This window comes from Lynx rufus, unplaced genomic scaffold (assembly GCF_022079265.1).
Source record: "Lynx rufus isolate CCGP_SWC_20201006 ecotype Redwood Valley unplaced genomic scaffold, mLynRuf1.p SCAF_23, whole genome shotgun sequence".
Classification (NCBI taxonomy): domain Eukaryota; kingdom Metazoa; phylum Chordata; class Mammalia; order Carnivora; family Felidae; genus Lynx; species Lynx rufus.
In genome coordinates, this window is record NW_025814838.1 from 17,648,017 (window position 1) to 17,660,202 (window position 12,186).

Genomic DNA, 12,186 nt, shown 5'->3' on the forward strand with positions numbered 1-12,186 from the left:
GAGCTGAGGGGAAGGGGCCAGGAGAGTAGGAGGTACCACGCCGAGGTCTCTGAGGGGTCTGAACGGCAGGCAGGGAGCCTGAGAACCTGGTGTGGGGAGTCCCGCTCCCCACGATTCATTCATTTGTCCAATGCTGACCCAGCCCCCTAGCTGTGCCAGGAGGACAGAGGGCAGGCGCCTTCACCCCCTCCCTGGGACAGGAGGGACCCCAGCAGGACAGACGCGAGCAGGCAGAAGTCACTCGGTGGACGTTTATTTGGTGGACGTTCACAGGCGGTGGTAGCAGAAGAGCTCTTGCTGGCACACGGGGCACGTGTGCTTCACGTCCATCAAGCTGTCCATACAGAAGGGGAGGAAGCAGCAGCCCAGGAAGCACCTGCAGCCTCAGGAGCAGCGGGGTGTGGGCCAGAGCCCCCCTCCCCGCGCCCCGTCCCCCGAAGCCCAGCAGGCCCCGCCCCCACTGATGCCCAGCCCCCCCCCCCCCACACACACACAGGAGGCCACTCACCCAAACACAAAAAGACCTGTACACAGCAGCCAGGTGAGAACCCCTGGGACCGGGGTGGTCACTGTTATGATGCGGTTCCCACAGTAGTGACATATGGACTGTACCGGGATGGCAGGGCCCATCCTAGGCATTCTGGTGAACAGAGCTGGGGACGGGGAGGGGGGGCGGGGGGCGCGGCGCAGCTCAGACCGTGGCCCTCTCCTGGCACTCCTGCAGCCTCTCCGTGCTCCCCTGCACGCCCAAGACCCCAGGGTGGGCTCCAGCTCCCTCTCCCTACCCCGTTTCCCCCACCCCTGCTCCTGCTGGCCTGCAGGGCTCAGGGGCCTCTCGCTGGTCAGGAGAGACCCAGGGAATTTGGAAGCATCTCTAGGTTTAAAGTGGGCCCCTTCAGCTCAGCGAGCTACCCAGGATAGCATACTCATCCAGCCCCTTTAAGGGGCGTCTGTTGGATGCTCTCAGTCAAAAGCTTTGATGCCCTGGTGAAGACGTTACAATCCAGAATCTACCTGCTGGCGTTCTTGTGTCGTCCTCTCGCGTTTGTACAGCGGGGCCAAAAAATGTGTTTAGCTATTTAAGCCCTGCAACCACGTCCGCAGTCTCGGGTGTGCGGAGAAAGGGGGGCTTGGGTGGTGGCTGAGTTTGTGGTTAAGAAAACAATTCCCGCGAGCTTTAGTGTCCTGGCCAAAGGCTCAGGGTCTGGTCTGCAGCGGTGAGGAGGGGCTTAGGGCCTCGCAGACCTTGATCCCTCTGGGGTCCCGGGTGGGTGAGGGGTGCTGGGATTTGGAACGGACGGAGCCCCGATGTGCGGGATGCAGAATCCCCGATTTGGCACAGAGCTAAGGAAAGCGCTGTGGCTAGAATGGGTGTCCCTACGGGCCTTTCCGTTCTGCCCACTGGGAATGTGCAGAACAACCCTGCAGCTCCTGACCCTTTGAGACCTTTCTCGAGTATTCTGCATTCCTTAACGGGCTTGTGTAAAAACCCCCTGAAGCCCAGGCCCTACCCTGGGCAGGGGCCACCTTCCGCTTCTCTGGCTGCGGCCGGTGGCTCGCACTGCGGCGTCCAGGGGGTTTGCCCCATAAGCCTGCCCTGAGCGCCCACTGCAGACCAGCCCCTGCGCCACTCATTTCATGTTGGAGAGGAGGGGCTACGGCCAGCCCTGGGGGGTCACACGGCTCCCGGGGGGCAGCGGAGAAGGACTTTCAGAGGAGGTGCTGTTGGGGCAGAATCTCGAAGAGTGGGGCAGGGCAGCCTGAGCCCAGGAAAACCGAAGGGGAAGGAACAGAGGTACTCACCCGGGCGAATGGCCGGGGGGCCTTGGACATATATTGGAGGAGGCCCTTGAACTCTTGGAGGCCAAGGACCAGGAGGAGGAGGGGGACGAGGACGAGGAGGCTCTTCGGGAGAGAGGAAGGAAACACAGCCTCAGACCCAAAGTCCCGCCACTTGCCAGGCGCCGAGCTGACAAGGTGGCCAGCCTGCCAGCCTGAGGGTATCACCCATTTTACAGGAGGGAAAGCCGAGGCCTGGAGGAACGAATGCCAAGGCTTGCATAGCGTAGATGGAGCAGCTGAGGTTTGAACACAGACATTTCAGACCCCGATTGTGTCCTCATGTCCTAGAATGAAAGATCTTCCGGGAGGCTGTACCAGGAAACGACGTAAAAAGAGCACGGGGCCCATGATCTCTTTAAAAGAAACAAAACATCGAGCATTTGTTGTTTACGTGTCAAACTCTGTGCCAGACGTTTTACACACCTGGCTCCATGGATTCTAGTGAAAACACCAGGGAGGTAAGCGTGTGGTATTACTCCAATTTTGCAGATGTGGACCCTAGGCTCAGAGACGTTAACCAACTTGCCTGAGGTCCCCCAGCAAGCAGGTATGTGAATTGAGGATGCCCACCTCCCAAGGAGGAAGGAGCTCCAAGGCTCCAAGAGTGGCAGCGTTTCATTTGCTCCATCCCAGAAGGACAGTTGGGGCCACAGCCCCCTCGCATTCCTCCCAGCCTTCGTTCCCTCCTGCCCCACAAGGGGACTGTCACGCCGTGTGCACGTGCAGCTTGCCCCCACCCCCCCACCCCCCCAGCTCCCAGTGGTGAGCCCTATGCCAGCCTTGGAGTCAGGTGCAAGGCTGTCTGGACAGGGAATTCTGGGATCTGGAAACCCAGTGTGTGGTCCGGGAGGTGAGCGGATGAGAGCCCCATAATCGTAATGACTGTGTGGTCAACGGATGGGGGTCCACATGCGTCTCTATGGGGAACCATGGGGACCTGCCCCTCCCAGGTGAGGGGCCTCGTGGCACAATCGGAGCTGCCTGGGATCCCCCACCCCCACCCCGCGCCTCTTCCCACAATGGGGGTGGCCAGGAAAGAGGAAGCCGCTCTCCGTTTTTTGCCCTCAAGTCTAGACTCTTGGGAACAGGAAGAGATTTCATACCCATCCGGTGCCCCCAGGTGTCCCACCTGAGGCTGGTCTTAGTACCCATTTTACAGGTGACGAAACTCAAGGCCAGAAAAGAAGTATGCGGCCTGGGGCTGCCCGCTGCCTGGTTGACACTCACCCGACCCAGCCGAGTTAGCAGCCGTCAGCCGTCAGCCCTACACCGACCATCCCTTAATCCTCTCAGCCGTTTTCCAGACGGAAAACGGATCCAGAGAGATTGGTGACTTGGCCCAAACCTCATCGGCAGAGCCGGGACCCCCCCACCCTGCCGCCCCATCCAGTCTGGGTTGTGTCCGGCCACGGGGGTGGGGCAGGGGATGGGAGGGACAGGCCGCACCTGATACCAGAGAGTCATTCGGCTTCTTTCTTGGCTTCTTTTTAACACTTTAAGACAGGGCACAGGATGTCGGGAGGCCCCGATTTGTCCCCATTGGGTCACACGGTCCCCGAGTTGGTGGGGGACAGCAGGACGTGACGGTGGAGTACCGGATTCAGCCCCCAACTAGGCAAGGGGACCCCCAGTCTCCTCTCCTGCTTCCCATGGGCGCCAAAGTCAACTGGTCACCGGGATGGCGGCGGGGGGGACCTCTCACCCTGGGGACGGTTCCGTCTTGGTGTCCTGGACGTGTTTTGTTCCAGCAACGGTATCCCAGCAGCGGCGGGTTCCAAGCTCTGAGCAGCGGAGCGCATGTCTGGAGTCCCCATGGCGAGGCCTGGGTGCCCTTGGGCCAGAGTGCCTGCCTGCCTGGTGCCTCTCCCAGGGCCTGGCTCAGGTGGAACAGCCATTGTGATGTGCATCCTCACAGGGGCCAGAGGCGTGGGCTCTGTATGCCCTCCCTGCAGGAGGAGGGGGGTCCTCCCGTGGCCCAGCCTGAGGATCCTTTGGAGGCAACCCTTCTCCCACTGTCCTTCTCGGGTTGAGCCGAAACCAGCCCTGGGTTCTTGAGGGCAGGGGTGTGGGGACCAATCTGGAGCCTTAAAAATATGAATCTAGGCTGGGCTGCACCTGGTGGCTCAGTCCGTTAGGCGTCCGACTTCGGCTCGGGTCACGATATCCCAATTGTGGAGGTCAAGCCCCGCGTCGGGCTCTGTGCTGACAGCTCAGAGCCCGGAGGAGCCCGCTTCGGATTCTGTGTCTCCCTCTCTCTCTGCCCCTCCCCTGCTCGTGCTCTCTTTCTCAAAAATAAATAAACATTAAAAAAAAAAAATGGGAAAGGATGTATATAATTTCCAAGATGAAGTGAAGGAGCAATTTTTTAAATTCTTTGAAAAAAATTTTTCTTAATGTTTATTTATTTTTGAGAGAATAAGAGACAGAGTGTGAGCAGAGGAGGGGCAGAGACAGAAGGAGACACAGAATCTGAAGCAGGCTCCAGGCTCTGAGCTGTCAGCACAGGGCCTGACGCGGGGTTCAAACATACAAACCACGAGTTCATGACCTGTGCCGAAGTTGGACACTTAACCAACTGAGCCATGCAGGCACCCCGATTCTTTTTTTTGTTTGTTTGTTTAATGTTTATTTTTGAGAGACAGAGACAGAGCTAGCGGGGGAAGGGCAGAGAGAGGAGACGCAGAATCTGAAGCAGGCTCCAGGCTCCGAGCTGTCAGCCCAGAGCCCGACGCGGGGCTCAAACTCATGAACTGCGAGATCATGACCTGAGCCAAAGTTGGACTCTTAACGGACTGAGCCACCCAGGTGCCCCAGAACATTTTTTTTAAAAACTAAAGGTTGTTATTGAGGGAGATGGGGTGGAAGCACTTTCTCTTTAAATAAGCCTTGCTTTATAGGTTTGACTTTGGAACCATATCATTATTGTTACTAGTGTAAAAGGAAGCACATGCAAAAGAAAAAAGCAACACCGAAAAACGGAAAGCAACGGAAAACAAACAAATGTGACTATATATCAAGACTTCTTCCGCGGGACACAGAGCACAAGCCATAAAGGGAAAACTTGAAAGACCCGCTTCATCAAAGCACCGGCTCTTCAAAAGGGGAAGAAAAAATGCTTAGCCACAGGCAGGAAGACAATATTTGCAGTACAGGTATCCAGACTGTAAAAGAACTCCAACTACTTTATTCTACTTTATTTTACTGTATTTTCTATTTTATTTTATTTTATGTTTATTTTTGAGAGAGAGAGAGAGAGAGAGAGACAGAGCGCAAGCGGGGGAGGGGCAGAGCGAGAGGGGGACACAGAATCCAAAGCAGGTCCCAGGCTCTGAACTGTCGGCACAGAGCCGGACATGGGGCTCAGACTCACAAATGGTGAGATCGTGACCCGAGATTCTTGAAACCTCCAGTTCCTGGGCCACCTGCCCAGGTGCCTGGTCTCCTTTGCCTCCACTTGGTGACAGCCCACCGTCACCTCTCCTGTGCTCCGGGGCGGGGTCGGGGGCACGTCCCGGGGCCTGTCCACACCCCTGTATGTATTGGCGTCTGAGATTTGATGTTTGCTGCATCCCCCAGCACCCGGCACGCAGAAGGTGCTCAATTAATATAGGTTGAATGTGCGAATGAACGAACGAATGAACGGACGAATGAACGAGCTGTGCGCTCTAGTCACCCAGCCCACCCCGCGTGGCTTAAAATCCTCTGGATATAGAGTCTGTGTATAGAGTTGAGGTTACACATCTCCGGATGGGGTTGGGGACAGCCTCCTTCTCTGGGAATTTTGAGGCTGGCGGTGCCCCTCACGCAGGGTTGCGATCCGGGCTGGGGCCCTCTTGAGGGTCAATCAGCGAGGCAGCTGAGGGGCAGTGCTCTCGGCTTGGGGTGGGGTGGGGGGGACATTGCGACCACCGCCACCAGGGGGCAGCACCGGGTTGCACGAGTCAGCCTGGCTTCCTCCCTCTGGATCTCCGGGGCCAGGATTTGGGGCTTGTGGGTGCCCCCGAGGCTGCTCTGGTGCCGCGGGCTCCTGTCCAGACCAGGCTGGAAGGAGAGACCAGCATGAGAGAGGGCCCGAGGCCAGCCGAGGCCACACAGAAGGCTGTGGTGGAGCTGGCATAGACCCCAGTCTCTGGCACGGATACACAGGGTCCCACAGGGGAGCCCGGAGGCCTGGCTGGGCTCCTCGGGAACCTCTCTGTGGGGATCACTTCTCCACTAGACTCAGGGCTCTCGGACAACTGGTGTTGTTTGTCTGGTTCCAAACTTTGCATCTCCAAAACGAGGCCTGCCATAGAGGAGGAAGTGGTTAAAGTGTGGGCTCTGTCACTCGCCGCTGTGTGACCCCGGGCAGGCATCTGCACCTCTCTGCAAAGTGGGTGTGATGATAACCCTTGCTGCCAAGAGAGTTCGGGAAATTTCATGAGACAGTTTTACCTTGTTGGCTGATCCTTGGTGCATGCCTACTTTCTGTTCTGTTCCATCCTGCCCCGGGGCATTTGTGCTTGCCCTTCCTGCCCCCCCCCCCCCCCCCCAGTGCTCTTCCCATGAGCTACCCCATGGCTCATCAACATCATCAAACTCTCAGTTCACAAGCCGTTCCTCACGGAAGGCTGCTGTGGACCCCTGGCAGAGCACCCAGCCACCCTCTACCGTAACCACCTGGTTCAACTTTTATTTATTTATTTTAATCAGTTACTTTTTATTTTATTTTTTATTTTTATTTAAAAAAATGTTTTTTAACGTTTATTTACTTTTGAGACAGAGAGAGAGCATGAACGGGGGAGGGTCAGAGAGAGGGAGACACAGAATCTGAAACAGGCTCCAGGCTCTGAGCTGTCAGCACGGAGCCCGACGCGGGGCTCGAACTCACGGACCGCGAGATCATGACCTGAGCCGAAGTCGGATGTTCAACCGACTGAGCCACCCAGGCGCCCCAACGTGGTTCGATTTTGACGACAGTTACCTCTGTCTGGAATTAACAGGTTCGTGTATTAGTTTACTTGATTATTGTGTTCTGCTCCTAAAATGTCAGCTCTGTGAGAGCCCAGACCTCATCAGTTTGGTTCACATGTGTCTCCCCGAGAGCCTACCACAGTGCCTGGGACACAGTAGATGCTTAATCGAGATTTGTTGCAGGAAAAATGAAGGAAGGAAAGAAACGTGTGTGAAGTCCTTAGCTCTGTGCCTGGCATATTGAAAGCTTGCAGTGAGTTAGCAATTAGTAATATGAGTAAGCAAGACAATAATACATTAAATAAGCAGAGTCATAAAAGCCAAGGTGGGAGGCGGGCCATCCTAGGAACATATGAGCCTGGAGTTTCGGCAGCTGAGGGTCCAGGGAGCCCCACCCCCTGCCTCCACTGAGGTCCTCCCCCGCTGTGTGACCCTGGGCATCTCACTCCCCCTCTCTGGGCTACGCTATCTTCTTGAGCAATAAGGCTTTGCAGCTGGGGCTGCTTAAAGGAAAAAGGCAATGGGACTCCCCCCATCTGCTTCCTGCCCAGCCTCTCTTCCCAGAAGGGCTCGGAGGTGATGAGGTGACAAGAAAGGAATCTGGAGGAATGAGTTCTAAGTGTCATTCTTGTGCAAGTGTGGGGTGGGGCTTTCCCTGGAGCTCCCCCCGACTCCATCTGTTGGGTGGTGGGGAGCCTGCAGCCCTGGGCGGGGACTTGCTGGGTCAAACTGGGGCACCCCCTAACCTCTCTGGGCTGACTTTCCAGCTGTGCCACTTCCCTGCCGCCTCTTCCGCCCAGGCTGTGGTGAGCTGGGGGCTGGAAGAGTGTGAGGTGGGGTGCACCCCAAGCCCCGTTCCCTACTTGGGCGAGGAAAGGAAAGCGGCAGGAGGGGGGTGGTTCTTGCGCCCTGGGCACCCAGGAAGGTCCTCTCACTGATCAGTGGGGACCCAGATGAGGGAGTGACACGGTTACTTCTTCCCTGGTGGCTGCCACCCATCCCCTGTCCTCAGAACTCTGGGACAGAGCCCCCCCCGCCCCCAAACTGAGGCCTGCCCGGAGGAGGAGAGGGGGACTTTCTAGACGGAGAAGAGCCCTGGGAGCTGTGGTTCCGCACCCTTCCATCCGTGCGGACTTGTGTTGGGGTGGTGGGGGGTGCTGGCGTAGCTGTGCTGTGGGTCTTGTGTGGTCAGGGGGTGTGCTCATCGGCACAGGGTGTGTGTGGTGCAGGCTTGCACGTGGACGTCTCTGTGTGTGCGCGTCCCTGCCTCTCAGGTGGGCTGTGTGTGTGGGACTTGTCATGTCTGGGTGTCTGTGTGTGTCTAGGTGGGAGGGGTGCGCGGCCTGGGTATCCGGGTGTGTGGGGTGTTCGCACAGGTGGCTCCCGGGTCTGTCTTTTCCTCCTTCAGCCCGCGGGCTTGGCCAGCCTACTTGGACCTCGTGCTTCCAGCCTCAAGAGCTGCCTGAGGGGCTCAGTCCCTTCCCTGGGCTCCCCACCCAACCCCGTCTCCACTCTAGGCTCTCCTGGTGCCATTTTACAGAAGGGGAAATCGAGTTATCTGTCAGGCCCTTCATCCTGGACACATCTTGTTCCCTCCCATCACATGGCAGCTGCCCCTGTTCCTTCAACGTGTTTATTGAGCACCTACTATGAGTCAGACATAAAAACCATGGGACGCAGATAAGGTACCTGCCCTGGGAAGCTCACATTTTAGCGGGTACCACACTTGGTTCAGGGTGGGCAGAGGTGGGCACCTCTTCTGAGGTATAATGACTAGAAAGAGGCAGCATGGGAAGATGTGGGGTAAGACCGTTCCCAGCTGAGGGAACAGCATGTGCAAAGGCCCTGGGGGGCCCATTAGGGCCGCAGTGGAGTGAGCAGAGCTTGGGCAGGGAGTGCTGAGATCCAACAATAATCATAATAATTCTCTGGGGGCGCCGGGGTGGCTCCGTCGGTTGAGCGTACGACTCTTGATTCCGGCTCAGGTCATGACCTCGTGGCTCATGAGACTGAGCCCCACGTTGGGCTCTGCGCTGACAGCTCGGAGCCTGTTTGGGATTCTCTCTCCTCCTCTCTCTCTGCTCCTCCCCCACTCGTGTGCACTCTCTCACTCTCTCTCAAATAAACAAACATTTAGGCACCCCTGGGTAGCTCAGTTGGTTAAGCATCTTGATTTCGGCTCAGGCGATTATCTCCCGGTTTGTGAGTCTGAGCCTCACATCGGGCTCTGTGCTGACAGTGCTTGGGATTCTCTCTCTCTCTCTCTCTCTCTCTCTCTCTCTCCGCCCCTCCCCCATTCGCTATCACTCTCTCAAAATAAACATTTAAAAACAAACAAACATTAAAAAAATAATTCTCACAACGTGCCTAAGCATTCACGCACTCTCTCACTTTAACACGGCAACCTTGTCGAGAGACGTGCTGACATTGTCCCCATTTTACAGATGAAAAAACCGAGGTGCCAAGAGAGGGGACCTGCTGAGGGTTAAAGCATGTGGAGACACCCAATCCTTAGGGCCTCCAGACCTGCTGTGTCCACCCCAGACGTATCCCCTGCCGTCGTCTTTTCCATGACACATGTGCCTCCAACTTGGTGATGCTCCTTACTGGAGTTTTCTTATGTTAAGTCAATCTGAAGTGCTACAGCACATGAGTCTGGGTTTGGTTAAAAGAGCAACAGGGCGTTACTGAAGGGTTTTGAGCAGGGGCAGGACGACCTGGTGACAGAGACTCTCTCCCTGACCAGACTTCAGCTGGGCTCCTCTGAGCCTTCGGCTCGCCTGGGCACAAGCTGGAGCTTCCCACCAGTTTTGGCAAGAATCCTGACAGGTTGGTTTAGCCAGAATTCCCTGCCCTCCAGGTCTGACCAAATTCCTCATCCCCTGCCTCCTCCCAGGGGATGTGTGACCGCCCTGCCCACAAGAATCCTGCCAGGCTAGCTTAGCCAGACACCCCCCCCCCCCCCCCCCCCCCCCGCTATTTCCTCCTAGTAGTCTCGCACTCCCGGACCCTGCTCTGTGGCTACATATCTTCTCCTCCCTGTATGTGGACGTGAGCCCCATCTCTCTCCCTGAATGCAAACCCCACTGCAGGGGCCCCTGCCCCTATCGCGACAGTGCTGAACAAAGTCCGTCTTACCATTTCAGCAAGGGTCAGAAATAATTTTTTTTTTTTTTAGCAACAGTCAGATTTATACTTTTGAAAGCTCACTCTGGCTGCTGCACAGAAAACAAGCGAGGTCACGGATATTAGGGGAGGCATGAGGCAGGGGAGGAGGCCACTGCTTCTGGTGAGACAGTAGAGGTCCAAGTCATGGTGGGAAGGAATGGGAGGCAGATGGGTGGACAGTTATACTTCGGGGGGAGGAGTCTCCCTCTCATCCCTGCTTTTAGACCTTACCAGGCTGCTGTCACTCTTAAAGTGAAGCTCTGTCATTGAGACCCATCCACTTAGCCCCCTCTGGCTCTGGCCATGTCACTTCCGTCCACGTCGCTTCTCGTGTCCTAGCCCCACCACACTCCTGTCTCAGGGCCTTTGCACGTGTGCTAACCTTTCTCAGGAATGTCCTTTCCTTTGTCTATTCAATTCCTGGTCTTCCAGAAGACCCCAGGTCAACCAGCACTTTCCAGAGAAGACTCTCCTGGCTTCTCCAGCATGATGGCTGTCCCTGCTATGGATACAGCGGGACTTTATACCATTGTGATTACTGGTTTAACATCTGCTTCCCCTAACTAGACTGTAACCCTCTGGGGGACAGGGGGTGGCAGGACAGGACCAACGTGAGTTTTGTTTAGTCTAGGGCTTAGAACAGAGCTCATGTGCAATAACTATTTGTCACATGGCTGGACGGATGATTGGTCTTTATTGGGTGGAAAAGTTAGGCCAGATCTTCTCATCTGCTGCTGGCTCAAGTCTGGCCACTAGGCCGGTGCCATGAGATGGGGCCATGATAGTGGGCTGATGTCTCTGGTTGCAGGAGGCTCAAGCCGTGGCAGGTTGGGAGAAAGAATTTCTCCACGGACCCGTCTTCTCTGATAGGGCCAAGGGCAGGGCACTCACTGAGCCAGGGGTGCTTATCCAGCCCACCACCTGACACCCTACCTTATCAACCTGCCTGCCATCCCTCTGGAGGAGGCACCTCCTCCAGGGCGGGAACCGGGTGGGCGCTTTTCACTCTGGATACTCAGCACCGCAAAGGGAGGCCTGGCACCGATGATACCCCAGTGAATGACTGCAGACGGGAACTGCACCAAAGTCAGGTGTGGGATTCTCAGAGGCTGGGGTGCCCGGGGGACTCAGTTGGTTAAGCGCCCAATGCTTGCTTTTGCTTGAGTTCGAGCCCCGGATCAGGCTCTGCACCGACAGTGCTGAGCCTGCTTGGGATTCTCTCTCTCTCTCTCTCTCTCTCTCTCTCTCTCTCTCTCTCTCTCTGCCCCTCCCCCAATGGTGTTGTTTCTCTCTCAAAATAAATAAGCTTAAAAAAAAATAAAAATTAAAAAAATTCTGTGGTTAGTTGAGGAGGAAAAGGCTGTTCCTGATGCCATAACAAAACACCAGACTGGGTGGCATAAGCAACAGAAAGTGACTTCTCACGTTTTTGGAACCTGGGAAGTCCAAGTTCAGAATGCCCGAGATTTGGTTCCTGGTGGAGGACCCTCTTCCTGGCTTGGGGACAGCGGTATTCTTGCTGTGTCCTCAGTGGTGTCTTTGCACGTGGGGAGGGGAAAAGAGGGAGAGATTGAGAGGCAAGCAGAGCTGGTGGGCTCCAGCAGGGACCCACGTGCCACTTCCAGCCCTGGGACTATAGGCCCAGGACAGTTAAGGGGTTCCCTCCCTGCCCCTCCACCAACCTGAGCCACGGTCCAGGGCTGGGCTGGCTTTTAGGGGCTTCTCTTGCAGAGACTTGCAGTGGCCAGGCAAGGGACGGGGTGTGCTCACCTATCTCCATGCCTCAGTTTCCTCTCCTGTAAAAGGAGAGTATTGTCAATTTTCTGCAGACACAGAGGACTCAAGGAGGGAAGGCAAATTAAGAACAAAACAAGAGAACAAATGAACAGTTTCCCCTTTTTTTTTTCCCCCTTTCTTTTCCTCCCTTCCGTTCTACCTCTCTTTTTATTCGTTCTCATCGTTCCTGGAGCTCTTTTTCTCCGTTGAAACGGAGGCGCCGCGGGCCTTGCGGATTCTGGAGCAGAGGTCAGCTGGGCCCGGACCTGCCGCGGGTTGTTAGGGGGGGGACCTGAACGGGACCTCCACTTTTCAGGGGAATGTTCCGACCGTAGGTGCAGCACGGGCGGGCATCCTCCCGGCTCCCCTGCGGGACGAGGGGCCGCGGTCCCCTCCCCGAGCCCGGCGACCCGCGCTCCCGCCAGTCCGGCGCGCGGACACAAAGGT

General features: G+C 56.4%; 1 protein-coding gene and 1 long non-coding RNA gene across 2 annotated transcripts; both read right to left on the reverse strand.

Moving 5' to 3' along the window:
- Positions 1–267: 267 nt before the first annotated feature.
- Positions 268–4,003, reverse strand: LITAFD (LITAF domain containing). The gene is made up of 4 exons (XM_047087897.1): positions 3,545–4,003; positions 1,804–1,905; positions 509–653; positions 268–376 (listed from the first exon to the last, which is right to left on the reverse strand). Exons 1-4 carry the CDS (start codon positions 3,747–3,749, stop codon positions 268–270), a joined length of 561 nt encoding a protein of 186 aa, XP_046943853.1. The 5' UTR covers positions 3,750–4,003.
- A 7,278-nt stretch (positions 4,004–11,281) lies between these two features.
- On the reverse strand, positions 11,282–12,155 carry LOC124517711 (uncharacterized). Its single transcript, XR_006963546.1, has 3 exons — positions 11,900–12,155; positions 11,646–11,759; positions 11,282–11,500 (listed from the first exon to the last, which is right to left on the reverse strand). It is a non-coding gene; the product is annotated as an uncharacterized LOC124517711 (long non-coding RNA).
- Positions 12,156–12,186: the final 31 nt, after the last annotated feature.

Excerpts from the sequence above, each read along its gene's own strand:
- LITAFD (XM_047087897.1), bottom strand. The coding sequence starts at position 3,749 with ATGCACATCACAATGGCTGTTCCACCTGAGCCAGGCCCTGGGAGAGGC. Across the intron at positions 1,906-3,544 it reads AAGACGGAACCGTCCCCAGG|AGCCTCCTCGTCCTCGTCCC; the intron begins GTGAGAGGTCCC and ends TCTCTCCCGAAG. Across the intron at positions 654-1,803 it reads CCCCCCGGCCATTCGCCCGG|CTCTGTTCACCAGAATGCCT; the intron begins GTGAGTACCTCT and ends CCCCGTCCCCAG.